General features: G+C 50.0%; 2 protein-coding genes across 4 annotated transcripts; both read right to left on the bottom strand.

Annotated features, from left to right (window-relative positions):
* Positions 1–24: 24 nt before the first annotated feature.
* ACTG2 (actin gamma 2, smooth muscle) lies at positions 25–2,657 on the bottom strand. The gene is made up of 8 exons (XM_032204143.1): positions 2,033–2,657; positions 1,817–1,945; positions 1,621–1,731; positions 1,231–1,315; positions 986–1,147; positions 712–903; positions 313–494; positions 25–211 (listed from the first exon to the last, which is right to left on the bottom strand). The coding sequence occupies exons 1-8, from the start codon at positions 2,156–2,158 to the stop codon at positions 68–70; spliced, it is 1,131 nt and encodes a 376-aa protein (XP_032060034.1). The 5' UTR covers positions 2,159–2,657; the 3' UTR covers positions 25–67.
* A 3,288-nt stretch (positions 2,658–5,945) lies between these two features.
* Positions 5,946–24,063, bottom strand: STAMBP (STAM binding protein). Of its 3 annotated transcripts, none has more exons than XM_032204050.1 (10): positions 23,965–24,063; positions 22,293–22,533; positions 13,751–13,826; positions 12,979–13,074; positions 11,880–12,252; positions 11,123–11,247; positions 10,028–10,165; positions 8,766–8,878; positions 8,261–8,360; positions 5,946–7,798 (listed from the first exon to the last, which is right to left on the bottom strand). In XM_032204050.1, exons 2-10 carry the CDS (start codon positions 22,505–22,507, stop codon positions 7,742–7,744), a joined length of 1,293 nt encoding a protein of 430 aa, XP_032059941.1. In that variant the 5' UTR covers positions 22,508–22,533; positions 23,965–24,063; the 3' UTR covers positions 5,946–7,741. The 3 variants fall into 3 exon arrangements, with proteins under 3 accessions (XP_032059941.1, XP_032059940.1, XP_032059942.1); XM_032204049.1 differs by having other exon boundaries at positions 23,935–24,006; XM_032204051.1 differs by lacking the exon at positions 23,965–24,063 and adding an exon at positions 23,472–23,528.
* Between the last annotated feature and the right edge of the window lie 53 nt (positions 24,064–24,116).

Below are 24,116 nucleotides of genomic sequence, written 5' to 3'. Positions count from 1 at the left end.
GCAGGGAGGAGCAGCAGGGGCAGAGGAGGAGCAGGGCGCCCCAGCCCAGGCACGGGGCAGGGGGTGCTTAAAAGCATTTTCTGTGGACAATGGAGGGCCCGGCCTCGTCGTACTCGGGTTTGCTGATCCACATCTGCTGAAAGGTGGAGAGGGACGCCAGGATGGAGCCACCGATCCACACCGAGTACTTCCGCTCCGGTGGGGCAATGATCTGCCAAGACACAGGCCATTAGGGCGGGATGGAGTCCACCACAGCCCCCAGACAGCCCCAAAGTGGGGAGGGTTGGGGGTTGAATGTTCCCCCCCACCTACTTTGATCTTCATGGTGCTGGGGGCCAGTGCAGTGATTTCCTTCTGCATGCGGTCAGCGATGCCAGGGTACATGGTGGTGCCACCAGACAGGACGTTGTTGGCATACAGGTCCTTGCGGATGTCAATGTCACACTTCATGATGGAGTTGTAGGTGGTCTCATGGATGCCAGCAGACTCCATGCCTGGAGAAGAAGGTGGCTGTCAGCTCTCCAGCCTTCCCCTTTCCCCCCCTTTCCCCTCTCAGTGCTCCCCAGAAGAGCTGCCTGTGGGCCCCTCCCACAGTTTGGGTGCATTTGGGGTGCATGCACTGTAGGGACACCCTGAAACACTGCTGCGGAGCACCATTGGAAAATCACCACCTGCATGCAGTTGTGGTAGGGTAATACTGGGTGGGCTTACCAATGAAGGAGGGCTGGAAGAGGGTCTCAGGGCAGCGGAAGCGCTCGTTCCCGATGGTGATGACCTGCCCGTCAGGGAGCTCATAGCTCTTCTCCAGTGAGGAGGAGGAGGCAGCTGTGGCCATTTCATTCTCGAAGTCCAGGGCCACATAGCAGAGCTTCTCCTTGATGTCGCGCACAATTTCCCGCTCGGCTGCAAGAGACGGTGGCAGTTGGTTTCAGTGCAGATTCAGTGGTGGCTCCCAACCCCAGCATCCCCTTCCCCATCCCCATACCGGTAGTGACGAAAGAGTAGCCCCTCTCAGTGAGGATCTTCATGAGGTAGTCAGTGAGGTCACGGCCAGCCAAGTCGAGACGCATGATGGCATGGGGCAGAGCATAGCCCTCATAGATGGGCACGTTGTGGGTGACTCCATCCCCAGAATCAAGGACGATGCCTGGGAAGGGGAGAGTGGCAAGGGATGGGGCTCAACAGCATCTCAAATTGTCCCAGCTGGCAGATACCACACATGGTACTCACCAGTTGTGCGGCCAGATGCATAGAGGGAAAGCACAGCTTGGATGGCAACATACATGGCAGGGACGTTAAAGGTCTCGAACATGATCTGCAAGGAAGGGTGCAAAAGGCAGTGAGTTAGCTGGGGACATGGGTTCCACATTGCATTACACCAAAAGCCATGAGGCTGTGCATTGCACTGAAAATCATGTGGGTCAGTGCAGTGTGGACATTTGAGCCTGTGCACGGCCTGTGAGCTAACTGTGGAGATCTCTGCCGAAAAGCTTTAACCCCTGCCTGCTCCTGTCACCCCCCTGAACATGTCCCCCCCCGTGCTCACCAACTCCCTCCCCCCAAAACCCTCATGGGGCAGCTGGGTGGAGGGGCCGCCCCATGGCGGACACAGTGCCATACCTGGGTCATCTTCTCACGGTTGGCCTTGGGGTTGAGGGGTGCCTCGGTCAGCAGTGTGGGGTGCTCCTCAGGGGCCACACGTAGTTCATTATAGAAGGAGTGGTGCCAGATCTATGGCAGGCAAAGAACAAGTTGGGTCTTCCCATGGGATGAACCTGGAGTCATTGCCCGCTCCCTGTCCTGTGGAGGTTCTTACCTTCTCCATGTCATCCCAGTTAGTGATGATGCCGTGCTCAATGGGATACTTGAGCGTGAGGATGCCCCTCTTGCTCTGTGCCTCGTCACCCACGTAGCTGTCTTTCTGCCCCATGCCTACCATGACACCCTAAGACCACCAGGAGAGACAGCCACATTAGCCTTATTTAAGCAATTAAAGGAAGGAGCAGAGCTGAGAGACCCCCCAGGTACCCACCTGGTGCCGAGGCCGCCCCACGATGGAGGGAAAGACAGCTCGAGGGGCGTCATCACCGGCAAAGCCAGCTTTGCAGAGCCCGGAGCCGTTGTCACAGACCAGAGCAGTGGTCTCCTCCTCGCACATGGTGGGGCCGGGAGAGGCTGGTGTTCAGGGGGACCTGGGGGAAAAGCTGGGGTGGGGGTGGAGGGAAAAAGCATTAAATGCAGCGGTGAGGAGAGGGAGAGACAGGGTTACGCTGTGCTACTAGGTTGGGCTTTTGATGACTTGAGGGTTTGAGTCCTTTTGCTGCAGGGGAAGCTTCAGCTGTAGAGATGCATGGCTCTGCAAAATCCTCCACAGGCCACGATGCTCAGAGTGGGGCAATGTTCAACCCCACTGCCAGTGCTGCTTCTTCCTCCTGTGCCATCTGATGACCAAAATTGGTTCCAAAGCCTCTGTGCCATTGGCTTGTTGCCAGGGAGCTCCAGTGTTGCTGTCCTGAGCCAGTGCCCTTTGAGCGGGCAGCAGGGAGGCAGGCAATGCCCTCTTGTCCAGTGGCTCCCAATCCCATCTCAGTGGCAGCAGGGCCCCTTGCAGCCTTTCCCAAAAATGGGAAAAAATGTTCAGATGCACTCTGCAGACTGGAGGAAAGCAGGCAAATAGCCCAAAAGTATAATAAAAAAAAAAGAGGGAATTTTCCATGACTGGAAATGCATGACCCACTTTGGCTGCAGCCCAGCTTTCTTCAGCTCTGCGGAAGACCCTGGCCAGAGGGGTCGTGCTGGGTTTTGCACCTCCCTGTGCTGTGCAAACTCAGCTGAGACTACTCCAGAAGCCCTAGGGCACCCCAAAGCCTCTGGGGGAAACATAGGGTGTTTTTTTCCTTCCTGTTCCTGCAAGCAAAGAGAAATCAGTTCTGGGCAATACTCACCACGGACGCAAGAGCTCCTTTCCTCTGGGACCGAGTCCTGATGTGCCGTTGGTATAAATACCAGCAAGCCCGTGAAACCTCAGAGGCGGATCCTCTCTAAACAAAGACCCTAAATAGGCTAAGTGATGGTGTGTTAGCCATATGGCCATATAAGGTGTTTTATTGCATTAAATTGACCTTGGGCTGATGGTAGGACCCAGCACAGTTAATTATTATAAAAAAAAAAAAAAATCTATGTGGGGATGCTTGGGAGGCAATAACCCATTGGTGAGTCTGTTCCTTTTATGCTATGCTTTGATAAACAAACTAGACACAAGTCCTTATAAGTGACGTTCCAGCAAAACTGAAATGGAATTACCTCCAGTTCATGGGGCAACATCTGATGGCCTTTGGCCCTCTCTGACCCTGTAGGGACCAACCCTGCCTGGGAGGGAGGTGGCCTTGGGGGGGGGGGGGGGGGGGGGGGGAGGAGGAGAAGGGGTTGTGCTGTGCATTTAGCATGCCTGAGACACCAAAACCACACCAGGTGATGGGGCTGGTGTATTGCAGCCTCCAAGGAGGCACTGGACTTGGTCCCTTGCACCCTCAGAATCCCATGCTAGGGAGATGTTCCTCCCTGAGACTTTTCCCTCTCTTTTTGCTCCCATCTTTGAGCTTTTGGGGTGCCAATACCCCATAGCAGCTAGAAGGAGGCAGGCTCAGCAATGTGCAAAGCCAAAGATGCTCAGGGTATCATCTACCAGCTTGCTGGTAGCATTGCCCACATCCCAGTAGTTAAAAAATTCTGCTGGCACTGCACATCCTGGCCACAAATCCCCTCATCACTGAGCCTGATGCTGTTCTTCAAAGCCCAGCCCCACACCTTTGGTGTACTTAGCCCTCATACCCACTCCAGGAGGGTTTAGAAGCAGGATGAGCACAGCCCACCCTAGGGGTGGTGTGTGTTTGTGTGTGTGTGTGTGCTGTCCCTGAGCCTGCTGCCTCTTTGCAGCATAGGGGCTGCCTCTGGCAGGCAATGAGCCCCTGCCTCCTGCCCCACCCCGCCCAACCAGTGTTTGCTAAACTCCCTGGTGCCTTTTTAAGGGCAACAGTCCCATTCTGGGGCCTCTCCCCCAGCTCCTGGGGCTGGGAGGAGGCAGTGGAGACACCCTGGAACTGCCACCAAGAGTTATGGGCTTGGAAATGGTGAAACTGATGCACAGGGCAGTCAAGGCAGGTGCTGCATCCTGCTTTGTGTCATCAGGTCCCGATCCATGCTCAGGGCAGGAACGCTGAGGCGTTGGTGCAGCAAACTCAAGAGCTGCAGAGTCACTCTTCCAAAATGGACACAGGAGTCCTGACACTCCCTCTGGCCTCAGAGCTGTCACTGTATGGGCCATAATGGGGACAGTGTCTCCCTAGCACAGCCACCTCAGACACACGTCTAACACTGTCCCACATCAGTGGCTCTGCCCTGGTAATTCCCCTTCACTGGTGGAAACCTCAGCTCATTTGGGCTGGATTTTTCCCCTGGACCCTGGCTGTGCACTTGTTAGTGTTCTCACTGCATGCTCCCAGCTCAAGTAGGGAGCCCACTGCAGCTTCACATCCTAGCCTAGGTCCCCTGGCCTACTGCCAAGCATGAGGTCACTGAGGCAAAAGGTTGCCATATATGACATTTTGGAAAAAAAACACACACACAAAGAAAAACAACCCACAACCAAACAGCAGGGTGAGGAAAAATAAAGCTGGATGAAAGCAGCACAGTTGCCAGGTCCCAGTGTGTCCATACATGCAGCCTGTGGAGGTGGGGGACCACAGCCACATGGAGCTGGTTGCATGACTGTCCCACCATGGGAAAATGGGGGACTGTGCCCAAACTCACCAAGCCATTTCCATGTGTGGGGCTGCAAACCATGGGGCCACAAACCCCCACTGTGCCCCTGACAGCTGGGTACAATTCCCAGGTGTCTCAATCTCTCACTTTTCCCAGGGACATGCAGGTTGTCTCCACGTTGCAATACTCCCTGTACCAGGACCTGAACCATCCCAAAGCCTCAGTACAAGGGGTTTAAAGCCAGGACTGCTGCAGCAAAGCTCTGAGCTGGAGCAGGCGCACAGCCTAAAAAGGAAAGATTCGGCCACCACAGCCAATCCAGCCGCCAGCCCTGCTGGCGTTTGGCTGTCCCACAGCTGCAGGGGGAGACGCCGGCTGCTCTGGGATGCTCACAGGAACGCTAAGCATCCCACGGTGCACATAAGGCTGGCCTGGCTACGATGAACGTGGGAAGCGGGGGGGGTGGGTGGGTACAAAAGCCGGCCGCTGAACTTGGCTGGGAGATTTCGGACCTCCCTGTGCACTGCCGGCCCTCAGCACCTCCGTATATGGGTAACATTTGTGCTTTAAACTACTCCAGCCTCCTCTCTGAGGACAGAGAAGCCAGCAATGGGAGCTCTAACATGGATTTTAGTCTGTTCCAGTGCCCGAAGCTGAGATAAGCATTGCTCCCTGCCTGCGAGTAAGCCCCCCAAAACATTCAGCCCTCATTGTTGCAGAAAACAAAAATTCCTGCAAATCACGGTTTCATTTAGGCTTAGCTCATACCAAATTCAACCTCATTTTGAGTGATCTTAAGGTATAACAGTCACATCTGCTCAAACGCTAGCAGCCCTGCCACAGCTGGACAGATGGGACAGCTTGGTGGGACACGGGATTTCAGAATTAATTCCAAAGCAAAGAAACAATGACTCAGTGACCCTAAGTGCAGAAATGCAATTTAAAAAACACAAAAACAAAAAAAACAGCTCTGAGGGCAGGGCAGGGTGTGAGGCAGCAGCTAGCCACTGACATGAGAAGTGCAACTTCTGTGTGGGGCCACACTGCAAGGAATTTGGAAAATTCTCCACCAGGGTTTATTGGTCACTGGGATAGCTCACAATGGAAGCAGTGATTTGTCACCAGCTCCTCTCCCTATCTCTGGTTGATGTTGGGGGTCAGCTCAAAATCAAGACATTCAGGGATAAGGACTTAAGACAAATTTATTGTGATATGCACCATGAAATTGAATGAATTGCTGCTTCAGGAGACATCAGGCTGGAGAGTGGACTACTCCCTTCCATGTACAGCTGTGAGATGAATGCCTCTACGTCAAGGCAGCATAACCCACCTCAGAGACAGTTAAAATAAACTAGGTCTCACAGTCATTTCCTAAGGATGCCATGAAATCCCACTGCTTCCATCCTGCTGCCACAAGGAGCCTGCTTCTAAAACTGCAAAAATGATTGCGGCAGCAGTTTGTCATACAAGAGTCAAGGAGGTGGCTGTTGCAAATAAACAAAAAAACATAAATAAATTGATTCTCTCACCACTCTCAGAAACTCCCTACACCTTGCCAGCCCAACAAGTTAGCTCAAAGAAAACAAGCAAGAAGGTAAGTCCATAGGAGATAATACAATCCCTCTGTATTAAGCTGTACACCAACAAATTTTGTTTGCCATTTTGTATTTAGAAGTACATGAACACAACGTATATAGCATGTATGTATGTATTGCAGGTGGAAAGGCAGCTGTTCCTTTTCTTCCCTTACCCACATGGACATGTGCTGATCATCAGAGCATCCTGCCAAAGACTGTGGAAAGGTTGTACATCATGCTCAGTCCTCTGAGACAAGGTAACTTACCACCTCTCAATACTACTTTTGTCCCTTTCAAAACCAGCATAAGTGAGTGTGGAAGCTTGGCACAGACAGCAAAGGGAAGCAAAATTACTGCTTGTCATCTGATATGAGTAATTCAGAGAAGGTCCCCAGCTGGGGTACTGCGTAACAGTGATGCCATGGAGCAGTTGTTTTGGCAAGGGCAGACTTTGAGAACCGAAGAGGCAGTTGGGGGTGGTAGTGTTCGAGGACTGAAGGAGCATAACCTGTCCACAAGCTTGGGCAAGCAGCTGAGTCCCAGGGTGTGTATCAGTTGTGGAGTCCACCAACAGCACAGCCAAGAGATGGGAGAACCTCCTCCATTGGATTGCCAGCACAAGCCAAACCCAAGCCCTCAATGGGCAGCCCAATGCAACAGCTGGAGTGAATGCTCCATACAGGAAAAGGAATAAAGTAAGGAGACACTCCTCAACATTGCTAGAACTAAGCAGTGCTGCATCCAGGTACCTTCTCCCCCAAAACACTGAAATAAGGGTTTCCCAAAGGAAGAGGAAAGCACAATGGTTGGGCCTCTTCTTGCTTCACTGGGCAGAAACCATGCAGCACCAGCAAGCAAGACATGTTCTAGCTCAGAAGACTGGTCAGCAAGGATGGGCTCTTGACTGGGGTGAGAGGTGTTAGGAAGGTTTAATTTTAAACTACAGCAAAGATTCATCTACTCCAACCAGCCATACTCAGGCCACAGTTTATCAACCCAGAAAGAGAAGCAAAGCAAAGTATGGGTTAATTTGGGCAAGTCCCACTTTGGGAAGCACTTAAAGTGGTTTCACACCTCAAGGTTTCAGCAATTCACAGGGAACCCCCCAAGATGCTGGTCAAGCCACAGATTAAGCATTAGCTTCAGTGTTAGCTTCTGTCTGAATTTCCAGTTAGCTTTTCCCCACACCTTGAACCTCAACACCACTTCACCAGTCCAACACCAGACAACAAGATTTCACATGCTCCCACTGAGGTCAGGGAACTGATTTCACTGTGACTACTCCGGAAGGAAGCGGGGGTCATTACACAGTAGAAATCATCTGCTACAGGAGGAAAGAAAAACTTCCCTAGGCACAGAAGGAAGGTAAGATGGTTTTACAGTAAACGGTTAAGGCAAGAGGCCTATCGGAGATCCATCAGTACCACATCTCTCTCGACTACTGACACGTGATTGCAGGTCTGCAAGAGAGAGGAGAAGAAAAAAGGAACAGGGTGTTATTCAGATATTTCCACAGCTCAGGCGAGTTTCCTCAACATCCTGAGGCAACCTGCACCCAGTGGCTTTCACAAGACTGCTCTCTCTTTGCAGGGAAGAAACCAAGACAGACCAAAACTAGCACCTCACCCAGTACAATGAAGGGATCATTGCAGGATACAAATACAAATCTCTCCCTCAAATACAAACCTTTTCTACTGCCTGGATCTGTTTCTATGGATAAGTGCTTTAAATCACACCTCCAACACATGCTATCAGATCAGAAATCTTTTGCATCTCAGCTCTAGTGAGAAGCAAATCCCTGACAGAATCTCTCCTGTCCTGGGCCATAGCCTAGTATCTCGATGCAGATATAAACACAAGGGAAGTGTCCAATATGCTAACATACAGTACTACAGCCCCAGGTGCCCTGTGGCGTGACTTACAGTGAAGAGAGGAGGGTCTTTGGAGTGCGGGTGGAATCCTTTCTGCCGGCAGGAAGAGATCTCCTCCAGACCATGCTCTGTCAGCTTGAAAAACCCTGTCCTAGAGCAAATAAACACATGCTCTGTACAACTCAAGCCTCTGCAAATAGAAGCAGCTGCTTCTGTGTTTGAAAGAGCATGTTTGAATCTGCTTGTCTCAAGCACAAGATACAACACATGCTGCAGCATGCTCCTCTCCAAGTCTGTGGCTGCAGACTGGCCTCCTTTCATGGGTGGGCAATCAGATATGATCCTCCCTGAACCAGCGCAGAAGAGCCATAGCATCATACACTCTTTCAGCCTCTTTTGGTAAAACTTTTATCACATTACTTAACATTTTATTCCTACACCAGGAATCCAACAGAAAAAAGGTGATGGTGAACAGCTGTTCAAAACTCGCTGAAGAGACCTCCTGTCCAGCTGCAGGCAGAGAAAAAGCCTTGTCCTTCCCCATAACTATACTTACTCCTGGTATTTTGGAGAACACACAATAGCAATGGACTCCGGCAACATCATCTGATAGGAGCAGTGTGTGTGCAGGTCTACACTGGAGAGGAAAGCTGTTTGTGTGGGGTGAGTCTGAAACACATGACAAAATGACAGGAAATTACAGCAGGGTTGGAGAACTAGTTCAAACAGACTGCGCCTGCCAAGTGAAGATCCTAACGGAGAAGAGGCACAGCAGACCTGCTTGCATACTGAAAGTGGCTTTGGATTGCCCCAAAATATCTGTTCCTCCACTCCATTTGGAAAAAGTACAGCGGATACTCTACATTTCTGGCAATGTCCTATGCAAATTCATATTTTAATGCACAACATTTTCTTTGCTTTAAATGCAGGGCAATCACTTCACATGCTTCTGAAGTGCAGCTACATTTAAGGCACCAGAGGCATGTAATACTGCCATGAAACTTCAAGATAACCCATTCCACCAAGATGGTCAAAAGTTGTACAATCACAGGCAACAGCCAACTTCCCCAGCTCTGGCTGAGATCTAGATTTTATAGCCTAATTCCTACAGGAATGTTTTTTCCCTTTTCTCCTTTTGCTTGTTAGGTTTTTCTTGCCAAGACTAGGTCAAAAGTATTCTTGAGGGTCCCTGGATGTTACAGGACTATCACTGAAGAGTTAACACTGGAAGCAGACACCCTACCCATATCAGGCACATCCAGCAAGCATTTATTTGTTAGAACCTTTGAGGCAGCTGCTGCTTTCGAGAGATTACTCAGCAGCACCAAACGCTTTGCTTGGCATCGATCCGACTGCCAAAGGCTCTGTGGGGACAGGCAGCAGGGCAGCACTGGAGCCAGTGGAGGAATCTGGAGCTGGCACATCCCACAGCAGAGCAGCACACAGCTGTCTGCAAAAAGCTGTGCTCCCACAGGAACGCATCATTGGAGAGTCCAGGCACTGACAGCAGGAGCTCTATGTGGGAGGCTGCAATGTTCTGATTTTAGCTGCATGAAACACGAACTTCAAGCCCAACATCTAATTTCCAAAGGGACTGATGCTTTAGGAAGGTATCTAAACTTAAAACAGGCCTGGATTTCTCCAGCAGTATGAGTAGTGACTGAGACTGCACTAGAGAGAGAAATCCAACTAAAAAGATGCTGCCAGCTCCATGCTATCTCCCTCCAGTAAATCCTCCTTCACCAACTCATCTTCCTGCACCCCTTTTCTTCCCAGCTGAATACAAGGCCAGTCTGGATGTCAAGATGAGAGACTCACATGGATCCAGCCAAGTGTAACAAGGTCGTGCTGATCCTGGATCAGGAAAAGTTCCTCCTCATTCTCTGTGTTGCAATAATCAGGGCCTCCATACTGCTTGGGAACGATGACGTGGGTTATCGTGAACTCATTCCTCATCTGCAAGGCAGCACAGGGAGGCTGTTACCTTCCAGACACCCCCCAAAGAGGAAACACTACTGCAGTCCACTGGTGAAAGGTAACTTCCTAAGCTTTGGGAATGAGGCATTTCTGCATTCATCACTCAGGGGTCCAGCCAGGGAAACAGCAGCTCTAGAAAAAAGCCCATGAGTGCATCTACCATCCTTGTCCAGATCACAGAAATGGTACTGCAGGCTACTGACACAGGAGTCATACATTTTCAGTATGAGCTGGCCATGGCTCTGCCATGCAGAATGTCCATAAGAACTCAGACAAGCCCTGGACACCCAACCAAAGGAAATCTCCTCACTCACTAAGAGCTGATGATTCATAAGTAGTCACCAAGTATCTGCAAGCAGGTGGATTACAGAAAGTTGCTACATCAAGCTATTTAATTTCAAAGCAAATTTCTTTAAGCATAACAGCCCCAGTTGATGGGGCATATGCTGGAGCTGCCAATATTAACTTGTGCAGGCAAAGTCTTTGAGGGAGAATTGTCTTCAGCCTGTGTTTGCACAGCCTTGACTTGGTGAGCGTCCTAGCTCACAACTGGGACCCCAGCCCAGCTGGTACCAAAAGGACAACTCACTGAGCTGCCTGTCACTGCCAGCAAATGAGTATTTGAGGCAGGTAATGAACAGAGCCATCAAAGTGAGAAAGGAAGCAGAACATCAATGGGGACGTGGTAGCTGTCACCTCACATTGACATATACTCCTCACATACAGCCTGAGGAAATCCTCACATAAAAAGGAGGAAAAGGAGAAACAGACAAGCCCTAACACTCATATGAAATCCTAGTCATCAGTGAAAATGTACTATCATCTTTCACAGATAGTCTTTCACAGCAACATCAGGGTCCCACTTCCAAAGCTATTACACTTTAAGAAAAGGCCTCTGCACCACTTAAAGGCTCTTAACTAGTATTACCACCTTACCAGCTTACCGCAGAGGATCCCACATGTCTCCACACCTCGGACTGTGTTGGCATCAGCCAGCTGGAGGAATTTCTGGCACAGCTCCCTAGGGACAATGACCTGGCGAAGGGCATCCATGCTTGCAACTGTGAGAATTAGGAACACAATGAGCAACGATAGCTAGGGACACCAGAGAAATATTCCCTCAGGTCAGCACCTAAAGGGACTAGACTGAAAAACTTCAGCCTGGAAACAAACTACTTTAATGTTTACAATTAAAGTGGCAGCCACAGATAAAGTTACCATTAATATCTCTTTCAAAATATGGTAAGAGATATACAGAAAGATGTTTAGAAGTCTGCCAAAAGCAGCATTTCATTAAAGAAAATGAAAACATAAATGCCCAAAAAATGTCATTTAAAGATGTTTCTCTGGTCAAGAACTAGTCACCTAGAAATGTCTGAATCAGTATTTCAGAATCATATTTGGAAGAAGAGGAGAATTTGGTCAAGCTACTAGGAAGACCAAAAGCCAAATAGACTGTACATTTTTGATCAGTAGAGAGACTGGGGCCCAATTAGCAACAGGAGACAGTTCTTCCCTGCCCTGCAAACCTTTGCTGGACAGCAGGGAGAACATCCAGTAACTTGGAATGCCAAATCCCCAGAAGGGATGGAGCTCTGATGAGATACTGCCAAGAGCCAGACAGCAGCTCAGTTCCTCAGCTGAGTTTGGCTCAGCCCCAGAAAGGGAGAAGGGTGCACTGATATGTACTAACTGTTTACTGCGTTCCCCAAAGCACTAGGTTTCAAAGATCTGTCCACAACAGGAGGTTTGGAGACAATCTCTACTGATGGACTTGCAGGGTGAACTGGAGAAACAGGAACCTTTGGGGCTAAATCAGTTGGGGGGTTTTCTATGTCAGGGATGAGGGGTCCATCCAGAGACTCTGGACTTGGCTCTGGCTTTCCATATTCCTGCACTATCCTCAGACGTTCCTTCTCCAGCTCCTGCCGTCGAATCATCTCCTCAAAGACATGAAACTGCTCTTGCTCTGCCTGCTGCTGCTTCATCAAGGCTACACGATTTCTCTCCTCTTCCAGCTGCTCCTGCAAAGCCAAGTTGCGTGCAAATTCCTCTTCCTCCTCTCTCTGTAAGGAGAAATATGCCAAAGGATATCACCAGATAGGGGAACACTAGACCAACGTAGAATATGGAGCCTATGTCATTCCTTTAGAGCTGTAGCTTTGAACTTGCTGCCTGTAGACCCTCAGAAATCACAGACTACTTCTAAAGAGTCTACAGAAGGTAACCAACAGAAAGTACTTCCTGCACAGAATCTTCACTGTGCAAAACACAGATCAGCACTTCCATCAGCAAAGCCTACTAGAGCAGAGCAGTAAACTGTTGCCTTACCTACCCACTTGTGTGCAATTGTAATTCCAGATTGGGAAAGTGCTGTTTTGGAGATAGAATAGAGAAATCACAGTAAAACTGACTGCAGAGTTTTCTGCTTTGCACACAGAACCCCATGTCTTCACTCACGCTGCTATGAGCTGAGTTTCTGAGTTATGACTCAGACCCAGACCTCACACTGGGACAAAGAGAAAAAAACAAATAACAGTCCCAGCTTAGACTGCTTCCAAAGTGTGCAATGAAATGATGTATAGGGATGCTATGACAGGTTCACCTACATAATGACAGCAGAGACATGACTGGGACAGCCTTGTGCCACAGGTGATGAAGATGGACCCCGTAAACTCAGGCCACCCAGAATTCACATTCTCTAGCACCCAGGGAGCCCTGGAGTCCTGCTTTCTTCCAAACTCTTTGTGGCTGAGGGTTTTCTGACAAGCCTCCAGTCTACTCTCACTCACCTTCTGCTCGTTGTACTTAGCATAGTCCTTGGCGTACCTCTTTAACAGCTCCTTCTTGAGCTCTTCAGCTCTGGGGAAGGCTACTTCTTTCAGTTTCTGAAGGAAGGAAATACAATCAGAAGTCCAACAGCCCCAGCACAAGAAGAACAGGACCAGAATGGATGCAAGAATTAATAGATTCTTGGAGTGAATAAACCTTGTTCTTTTTCACAAGGCAGGAAGGTCCTGAGCAGCTCCAGCACCATTGGCACATGGGCTGAGAGTACGCAGATGGGCACATTGTAGCAGTGTGGCACAGACAGCACCACCATCAGCCAACACAGAGCAAGTGCTTAGGCAGTGCAGCCCTTTGTTCTTCTAGCCAATGCTGAGCAGAAGAGCAGTAGCTTCCTGTGGCTCTGAGCAATCTCCAAGAATCCCCTGGTATGTCTCTTTAGGACTACTGCACCCAGCTAACACATCGGGAAAAGCGTTTAAACACTTTTTTTAAAAAGTTTTTTTTTTTTTTTTTTTTTAAACACAGTGTTTAAAAAGCAAAGAGTTTAACATGGAAGAAAGGAAGCCCCAGTGCTCAACAGAAAGTAAATGGCATGAATACAACCACATACGATGGAGTAAGAGCCCAAACTATAACTCCCAAGGTGCCAGGGCTGCCTGGTCAAGCCAAGGCTTCTCAGACTGTGTGATTCCCAGAGCCACCAAAACCCAAGATCTACAACCCTAAATCACTTCCAACAGCAGCCACTAAAGACTTGGCAACATTACCACTTACTTTCACTGTTTCCTTCTTTTCAGGTATGACAGTGGTTTTGTAATCACGATGCCTTGGCAGCTTCTCAATGAAGAGCCTGTAAACACAGGAGAGAAACTGCATTTTTGAATCCCAGCAGAAAGGGGCAAGCACGATATAGTAATTGGGATTTTGGAAGGTGCAGTTCATTCCCTTCCAGCACAGTATCCGTCCTCTGCCACTTCTCTGGGTGCTTTGCTCCTGCAATCAGGACAGCTATCTGCCTTTCTACAGTAAACCCCCCCCATTACTTCTGAGGAATTCCGGAAGGTCCTTGGGCACCTGCCTACGCCTCTGTGAGCATCCAAGGGGAGAACAGGCAAACTCAAGGATTCAGCTGACTCATTGCTCACACCATCCTTCTGCATGGGGAAAGAAAACAGTTTCTGCAAGAGATGGGAAAATTAACTCAGACCTTGAAAAGAAAACCTGCAGATAGGCTAAAAGCAAGTTCACAACATACTCAGCTCAACATCATCATCATCAGGAGTCTTTTGGCTCTGCTGCATGACAGTCCCGGGAAGACAGGGCAGTATTTCAGACCTTTCTGGGCAGCAGGGTTGGTTCTAAGCAGACTTCAAGACTGAACTCAACATCACCTTGCTCCCAGCACAGCTATGAACAGGTTTCTCAGTAGCCAGGATAACAGCCCCCACCAACTTTCAGAGAGCAACTCAGGACACAATGGTGAAGACACACAGAAAGAGCACTGCAAGCACAAGAGCAAGGTGAAAAGCCCATAGACACGGGGAGCTCCATTCACTCCTGCTCAGCTCTGTAGGGCTCCCCAGGCTTGAGGCATCCTCAAGGTACCTCTGTGAGCAAGTCCCCAGTGGTGCACTAAACTGTGTGCTCAGGGTGAGCTCACAGCAAGCTTAGCAGGAGACAAGGGCCTGGCTAGGAGACAAAGCATCCACAAAGCTTTGGATACAATGCAAACACCTGCCCTGCTTCCTTGCTCTTTGCTACAAAGCTCCATCATCTGAAGGAGGATGTCCCCCAGCTCCTTCAGCTACAGCAATAAAGAGAAAGCAGCCTCATGCACGTACACAAGGAAGAAGGGTAGAGAGGACTAGACTGAGACTGTGCCTCAGGCAGCAGCATGCACAAACCAAGCAGAGGTAAGTGGGAAAGTCTCAGCAGAAACAGAGTGAGAATGTTCCTCACACTGCGAAGTCTGTGTGTGTGCAATAAACCCGACTACTTTAAAACCCCAGTCCTCTGGGAAAAGTGAGGACTTTTTGCAAACCCAGCTCCTGGTTGCCACAGAGGGCGTGAGGATGCTCTTGCCAGACACCACAGGTTCAGCAAACACATCACACTACATAGAAGAAGCTGCTACTCCATCCAAAGGCACTGGTGAGGTTCCTGCTCCTAGCTGGTGGTTGCAAAGTAGGTCACTGCATCAAGGGGACAAAACAAGACTGTGATCACTGCCAAGAGATAGCAGATTAAAATGGAAGGGATTCATTACAAAGGATTAAGAGCAGATGCTGGATTGGAGAGGATGGAAAGAAACAGCAAAGGCAGCTGGCTTTCCACAAGTCACGAATGGGGGGAAACACAGATAGCAGGACACAGCAAGGGCTTTGGGCAGCCAGAGGAAGACTTTGAGGCGAGACCATGCAGCAGTAGGCTGAGGAAGGAGGCAGAGGAAGAGCAAAAATGCTTCATGATTCCTCTCCACAGCCCAGCTGAGGCTTGGCAGGACTTAAACCTGCAGCTCACATCACCAGAAGTTTTGGGCTTGTTCAAACCTCTGACTGCTCCCAAGTCCACTATGAGCAGCAGCTGCTTGGCACTGAGTAGCCACATTACAGGCTATTTTTAAGCACTACTATGGTACACGTGCCAAGTCAGTGTCTCCCAAGTCCTTTAACACCCCACACAAACTCTTGGAGCCAATACTAGCAGCTCACAGCCACACAGGCAAACCAGGAGTCCAAATACAACAGGAAATTCTATTGCTTGGTAGAGTACCATGGGACAAAGCCCTGGAGGGGCCTGAAAAAGCTCATTAATATTCAAGGATCACCTCCTCTAAGCTCAGGAGCAATGCATCCCAACAAAGAAAAATTCAGGCAAAAACACCAGGAGACCTGCATGGAGGAACAAGGGGCTCCTGGCCAAACTCAAGCGAGAAAAGGAGGCCTAGAAAGCATGGAAGCAAGGGCAGATAGCCTGGGAGAGACGCAGAGACATTGTCTGAGCAGCCAGTGTGGAGTAATTGCCTAAAGTGACTAGGAAAATTAAACTACTACTAACATTTTAAAGAAAATGTACAGCGTTGAAGAGTCTTTCAGGGTGTAGTGGGTTTACGTGGCAAGGTTTTGGTAGCAGGGAGCCATAGGGGTGGTTTCTGTGAGAAAGATCTAGAAGCCGCCCCATGTTTGGGAAGGGCCCCATTGTTTTCCAGATCTGAGCCAATAAGTGATGTTGTTTTGCGCCTCTGTGAGAGCATATTTAAGACAAGGAAAAAAAACGCTGCGCCACACAGCAGCCGGGAGAGTGAAGGGAGTGAGAAACAGCCTGCAGGTGCCAAGGTCAGTGTAAGAAGGAGGGGGAGAGGTGCTCCAGGCGCCGGAGCAGAAGTCCCCTGCGGCCTGTGGTGAGGACCATGGTGAAGCAGGATGTCCCCCTGCAGCCCATGGAGTGCCACGGTGGAGCAGGGTTCCACTCTGCAGCCCGTGGAGGAGACCACGGTGGAGCAGGTGGCCCTGCACCGATGGAGGCTGCCGCCTGTGGAAGACCCCTGCCGGAGCAGATTCCGGGCCGGACCTGTGGCCCGTGGAGAGGAGACCACGCAGGAGCAGGTGACCTGGCAGGAGCTGCTGCCCGTAGGGGAGCCAGGTTGGAGCAGTTTTCTCCTGAGGGATGGACCCCGTGGTACGGACCCATATCTGGAGCAGCTCTGGAAGAGCTGCTGCCTGTGGGAAGCCCACGCCAGATCAGTTCATCAAGGACTGCATCCCGTGGGTGGGACCCCACAGCACAGGGGACGAGAGTGACCGAGAAGGAGCGGCAGAGAAGAAGTGCTGTAGACTGACCATAACCCCCATAACCCCATTCCCCTGCGCCGCTCGGGGGGAGGAGGTGGAAGAGGGTGGATGGGGGGGGAGTTGCTTTTGGTTTCTTTCCTTTGTTTCTCACTTCTCTAGCTTGTTAGTAATGAGCAATAAATCTTACTATCTTCTTATGCTGAGTCTGTTTTGCCCGTTACAATAATTATTGCGTGATTTTCTCGTCCTTATCTCAACCCTTGAGCCCTTTTCACATATTTTCTCCCCATTCCTCTTTGAGGAGGGGGAGTGAGAGAGCAGCTGTGGTGGAGCTCGGCTGCCCACTCGAGCGGAACCACGACACAGGGTAGGGTGTAGCTGCATTAACTGAGCGTTCCCTACGCTTCCAACCTTAGATGCTATCGCACTGGGGGAAGCTGGTGTGCTAGCTCTAAGGAACAGTATGGAGCACAGAGCAAAGCAGAGACACCATGGCTAGGCTCTGTGACAAGAGGGGGACTCGATTGTTCTTGTGCACACCGAGACCAATAGACTGCATGTTTGCTACCCTGAGCCAACGAACTGTCATGTTTTTGACAAAATGCTGTACTTAGTGAACTTTTGCTCATTATAATATCATTATAATACCAAAACACACCTCCATCCCAAAAGCTACTTGCCTCCAAGGTGCAACCACCCCTCACTGAGCATGTGCTCCGAATTTCTTGGAGCCTACACCTTTAAACAAAAGTGAGAAAACTTTGCACCAATCATAACTAAGATACATGTATGTTTGACTAGAGTCACTCAAGCTCCACCTAAAAGATAAAAAATAATATAAATTGGCTTAAGAAAAAGGGGATGTTAGGGAAGATACCATTGTCAGGGGAGATACCATAACAAGGCAATATACCATCATGAAGGAATATAGCATCATGAGGGCCTGTCAACGCCTCTCCCTCCCTCCCTCCCTCCCCCCCCCCCCCCGACACACACTGAGACATCTTTTGGGTGAGATTTGGACACTTGGTCATATGAGATGTCTCTGTGGAAACACAGAAATCTTTACAGTCTTTGTGCCTTTTAACGTGCTAACAGGCTGTACACCTGTGCATTTCATGCATGCTAGCTTGCTTTTGCAGACAGTAAATTATCACTGGCAATCCAAAGAACCTGTGTAGTTGTTGCCGTAACAAATTGCACTTAATTGCATTGTTCCTAGCCATGATCTCAGTGAACGTGACTAGAGGATGGGCGTGTTACATTGCTGGTGAATCCGTGACCATGACAGTTCAGTACCCTGAATCTGACCAGGCCTGTAATGGTTAATCAGCTATACCCCTTAATGCGACAGCCATGAATCAAGTATACAAAGTCAAAGCCTCTTTAGAATGAAACTTGGCCAGGGATGTCATAGGCAACAAGAAAGGCTTCTATAGGTACATTAGTGATAGGAGGACTACAGAAATTGAGGGCCCTTTCTTGTAAGAAATGGAAGACCTGGTCACCCAGGATTTTGGAGGTACTCAATGAATTTTTTGCCTAAGTCTTCACCGGCAAGAGCTCCAGCCACATGGCCTGGGCCCCAGAAGGCAAAGGCAGGGACTGAGAGAATGAACAGCCACCTATTGTAGGAGACAATCAGGTCTGAGACCATCCAAAGAACCTGAAAGTGAAGACATCAATGGGGCCTGATGAAATACAATTGCCAGTTTCCTCAGGACATGTGGATGTAATTGCTAAGACATTGTCCATGATCTTTCAGAAGTCATGGCAGTCTAGTGATGTTCCCACTGGCTCGAAGAGGTGAAATAACCCATTTTAACAAGGGAAAGGAAGACCCAGGGAACTACAGAAAACAAGGCTTCACCAGGGGAATATCATGCCTGACAAATCTGGTGGCATTTTACAGCACTGGTTGACAGAGGAAGAGCAACTGACATCATCTACCTGGACTCGTGCAAAGCATTTGACACTGGCCTCCACTATGTCCTTGTCTCTAAATTGCAGAGACGTGAATCGGATGGATGGATGACTCATTGCATAAGGAATTGGCCAGACGGTCACACTCAAATTGCTGAGGTCAAACAGTCCAGGCGATCAGTAATGAGTTGTGTTCCTCAGGGGTCAGTACTGGGACAGGTGCTGTTTAAGATCTTTGTCAGTGACATGGACAGCAGGACCGAGTGCACCCTCAGAGAATTTGCTAATGACACCGAGCTGTGTGGTGGTATGGTCGACATGCTGGAGGGAAGGGATTGCTATCCGGAGGGAACTGGACAGGCCTGGGCGGCAGGCCTGTGCGAACTTCACGAGGTCCCCCCTCTGCTCTGCTCTTGTGAGACCCCACCTGGAGCCCCGTGTTCAGCTCTGGGGCCCCCAGCACAAGAAGGACCTGGAAGTATTAGAATGCATCCAGAGGAGGGCCATGAAGATGATCAAGGGGCTGGAGCACTACTCATATGGAAACAGGCTGAGGGAGCTGGGGTTGTTCAGCCTGTAGAGAAGGCTCTGTGGACACCTAATAGTGACTTTCCAATATCAAAAAGGAGCCCACAAGAACACCAGAGAGGGACTCTTTGTCAGGGAGTAGAGTGATAGGACTAGGAATAATAGTTTTAAACTAAAAGAGTGTGAATTTAGACTAGATATAATAAAGAATTTCTTCACTCAGAGGGCGGTGAGGCAATTGAACAGGTTGCTCAGAGAAGTTGTGGATGCCCCCATTCCTGGAAGTGTTCAAAGCCTTTGGGCAACCTGATCTTTTGTGAGGTGTCCCTGCCCATGGCAGTAGGGCTGGAATTAGATCTTTAGGGTCCCTTCCAACCCAAACCATTCTGTGATTCTATGTCTTCCAAGGTGAAAGACTGATGTTCGTAAAGTCCAGCCTGGTTATTCTTAGAAACATCCATGACTCCCTCCTGCACATTATTGAGTGGGTGGGCAACAAGCTTCATTTCAGCATGGGAAACAGAGGTGCTGAGCAGCCAAAGGACCTAGACAAGATTGAGCACGTGGCTGGGGGCTGATCAGGGAACTGGCTTGCCTCAGTGTGAATCAGCGTGGATCCATCTCCAGACTACCTCACATCCAGTCAAGATTCTCCCCAGACTGATGCCTCTGCAAATCAGGTACAACTTCACAGATCTCACTGTGTAATTCAGGCCTTGAGATCAGCCACAGGAGCATCATGTAGGGAAATAAAGAGAAATCCATCTTCCAAAAGCCATGCATAAAATCATAGAAACACAAGGTTGGAAAGGATCATTTAGTCCAACCATCCTCCTATCACCAATACTACCCACTAAGTGACTAGATCATATATCATAGCACCTTGTCCAGGCAATTCTTGAACATGGTGAGGGATGGTGACCCCACCACCTCCCTGGGCAGGCTGTTCCAGCACCTGAGCACTCAGAGAAAAATGCAGTCCACACCAAGCCACAGACTCACTCCTGAGGACAGTGTTCTTGCTCCCGACAAATTCACCATGTGCAGGGGTGTAGCCAGGAGCCTCTCACATGCTTATCAGGGCTAGAATCCTGCCCTTCATAAAGTTCCAGCTTGTACTAGTCTATAAGCTCACATTAAGGAGCTGGTCTCTGAGGAAAGGCAGCCAAACCCATAGCCGCAGCATTGACCAGAGATTTGGCCTGAAGCATCAGGGAAAATAAAAAAAAATAATCTGGTCCTGTTTCTAAAAAAGAGGAAAGCATAGCAAGTCCCATCAGAGGCTCCAACTACAGTCCTGTTCTTGCCTTCCAGTTCACAGCCTTAGGGAAGGACACCTCAAAAATCACATGTCAAGCCTCCTGCTTTCAAAAGAGCTATACAGCATTACGCTTCTGATTAAAGAAATTAGATGACAACATTAAGCTTTTATCTTCAGATAATCCACGCTGGCAGTTCATATTCAACAGTGTGAGAAATCACACCCCTAAGGGAAAGTTTTTCACCTTTCCTGCAGCTCAGCAGCCAGGCTAACGTAAATGCCACAAGTATTTGAAAGGTACTGGAGAGAAAACACACTTGCACTTATTATTGCTGTAATGAAACAACGAAGGCACGTTTAGTTCATTTGTTTAGTTAGAGAAGAGTTTCTCCTTCAGCCCCCGCTACGTAACCAGTCTGGAAAACTTCCCGTGCGTTTTACACTTCCCAGCTCCCTGTGCAGCCTCCTGGGGCACTCGCTACTATGACCATAAAAGCTTAGGAAGTACAATGTGGGAAGCAACGCTAATCAAAGAAAAATGTGTTGGGTTAAAAGAGGCTGAGGCAGGAACCCTGTGCAGAGATGAAGGGCAGGAAAATGCCCATGGAGATGCCAAGCCCATTCTGGATAAGGAGGTAGTGAAGCAGAGAGCAGACTCAGTCCTTTGGCCATTGAGTGAAACTGGATGAAGATGGGAGGATTTGAGGATATTGGCCAAAAAGCCTAAAGGAACAGAATACTCAGTGCCATTGAGATATTTTCTGAGGGTCACAACTTTCAGCCCTGTGAACACAGGCAGGTGTATCTAGAGGCATGCATTTGCTTCTCTCTTACTCTGAGCTGCTCAGACAGAAGCCAGACTCGATACCACGTCACCTCGTTGGCACGGTGTATGCTCAGCAGCATGGCTTTCAGACCCAAGATGGCTTGTTCCTGGCCAGCTGCAGAGGTGGCAGCAAGAATGTCTCTGCACTTGTCCACATGTACAGCCCCTGAGCTGGAGACCAAGCAGCTATGATACCATACAGGGTCTTGGATGGGTTTACATATAACCTCGGGCCTTCTAGAAGGGTACTCAGGACCCATGGATCTCACGCACTGTTCAAGCCAGTTGACTGGTGTCAGGTTCTTCAAACTCAGTGCTCTTCCTCACATCATTCCTCAAAAAGGCATGGGTGCCTACGTACATGCATAACAGGGATGGAATTATATTATTTCCAAGAAGTAGAACTAAACCTTGAATACAACATAACTGATTTCTGCACTGAAATAGGAATTTGCTGCCTGCTGTAAAAGGTTGTAGTAGCATAGACATAAAGCAGGCTTCTTCTTCAAAACTGGTTTATCAAAGGACTGTGGAACCAGCCTGTATCTGCTCCATAAAGCAACCTGATACTGAAATCTTTGGCCACTTATCCTTGCTAATCTGCTGGGCTATTGAAATCATGGCTATTGAAATCAACCTAGCCACAGGGAGCCAAAACCTCTCTCACTGAAGAGGAGTTGCTCTGGGAAAGAGGAATACAAGATAAGTCTGATTTTAAAGAGAATTTCTACCTACATCCTGCAAAGCAGTGAACAGTGTTTTTTTGTGCTTCTACCTCACACCTTTGCAACATTTCCTGGTCACTTTAACCAGGCTGGTTGTATCTTTGCCTCTGCAATTTAAAAGCAGCTAAACTCTGAACAGAACCTGGGCCTTCAAGTTTCACAAGGCCTTACCATGTTTGTACACACTCAAAACATGCAACATAAACCCCACAGCCCTTGCATCAACACAGGTTACTTGAAAATGAAGCAGAGTTGCTCTTACGTGATGTACTTATTGTACAAAATGAAGGCATGCTCAATATTTCCCTCCTCTGAGTAAATCGTCGCCATGCGGAGGATTTCCACGCCAGAGCGGTAGTAGCGTCGTGGTGGGACATCCTCGTTCACTTCAACAGCACTCCCCATCTGGATCAGGCTTCGGACACGCTCCTCCGGTGGGAGGCTGACATTGGCATGGTCAGGCATAACGAGGCACATCAAAGCTGGTGCAGCACTGACTTACTCTGCAATGGGAAGAAAGTCAAGTGCATCAAAACCACTGGAGTAGACCAGGTATCTCGTCCGGTTTCCTTTAAAGAAACCTATTCTCCAGCAGAAAAGCACTTAATACACAGGTCAGGTAGTTCTGAGAGAGAAATCTGGGGGAAGCTAGGCTCTTTTTAGACACAGCACTTGGATATTTACCTTTGCAACCTAAAAGACAGCCACAAATTCAAGATCAGTCCTCGGCAATTGAGTTCAACCCAGGGTTTGACCAATCTGAATCCTACTCAAAATGGCTCTTCCTTGCTAATTGTCTCTCCATGTAACACCACCAGTGCCACGTGCTAATTTGGGGCAAACTGGCAAAAGCATTTCCTTTGGACTTGAGCAGCAGAAGCTTTGCACAGGGTTTTTATGTGGCAGCATCCACTGCTTCGCTTATACAGCAGTGATGAGAGGGCTGCAGGCCATGCTTCTGGGTGTTGCTGCCCAGCAGAACTGTCCCTACTCATCAAGCTCGAGCAAACATTGCTCTTGTCCAGGCACAGGCAGTATCCCTCTCTTCCCTGTGCTGTTGGAGGCACTGCCGGCACGCCAGGAATCCATCTCAACCTGATCTGTTGAGCCTAGCTCCTACAAACACATTCCAAGCCACGGCACAAGCCAACAAACTTGAAGCCAAGGACATGTTGAAAGCACCTGAGGCAGAGAGCCCCAGAAGTCTCCTCAGCGTTCTCCCCTACACTGAGAGCTCAGCTCCCCTGGAAAAGCCCCCTCAGACCACTGTGAGGGTTGAATTCCCTATGAAACCACACTGCTGAATCCAAAGCACCTGCTAAACCTCGCAGCAACGTGAGACTTCCCCACAGCTTCTTCCTAAATGGGGGAAAGGTCCCAGCCAGAGCTAAACGCTGCCCAGCGACCCCAAGCAGCAGACACATTGCCTTTCTGGGTTTACCTCGGACGAAAAGGCCTTTTTCGATGCAGCAGACTGGAGCTTCTCAGGCCTCACCTTAGAGGGGAGGGGCGCTCTGTTCCCCTAAATAAGGACTGTGGGGGTTGGTCCAGCCGGCGGCTGCTGTGCCCAAACGCTCCCTCACGGCACGCAGCGGAGCCGCGGCCCCGAGGAGGGCCCGGCCTCTCCCGGGCGGCGGGACGCGGATCGCCGCCGTGCCCCCTGCCAGCAGCGCCGACTCCCGCACCCGCCGTCCCCGCGGGTCCTCTCGCGGCTCCCCCCCCCCCGCTACCCTCAGGGGAGAGGAAAGAGGAAAGGCACCTCCCGACCGGGTCCCGCTACCGGCCCCCCAACCGCCGCCCCCTAGGAGAGGGGCAGAGCCCCGCGGACGAGGAGGGGGCGGGGACGGGGAGAGGCCGCCCCCAGCCCCGCGGGCACCGGCAGCGAGTCCCGGCCCGAGCCCGACCTGCGCCGGGACGGAGCCGCCGCCGCCTACCCTCCACGCTTCCGCCTTGACGCCTGGCCCCGCTGCCCCCCCCGCCTCGTTCTCAAGCAGCCAATCACGAGCCGCCACCACATCCGCACACGTCACAGCCGCCTTCCGCCCGGCCCGGCGGCCGCTTCCCGTCCCCTATCGCCGCTAAGGGG

The sequence above is a fragment of the Aythya fuligula genome, chromosome 27, assembly GCF_009819795.1.
Source record: "Aythya fuligula isolate bAytFul2 chromosome 27, bAytFul2.pri, whole genome shotgun sequence".
NCBI lineage: Eukaryota > Metazoa > Chordata > Aves > Anseriformes > Anatidae > Aythya > Aythya fuligula.
The sequence above is the reverse complement of the archived record's forward strand: the minus strand, read 5'-3'. Positions and strand labels throughout refer to the sequence as shown.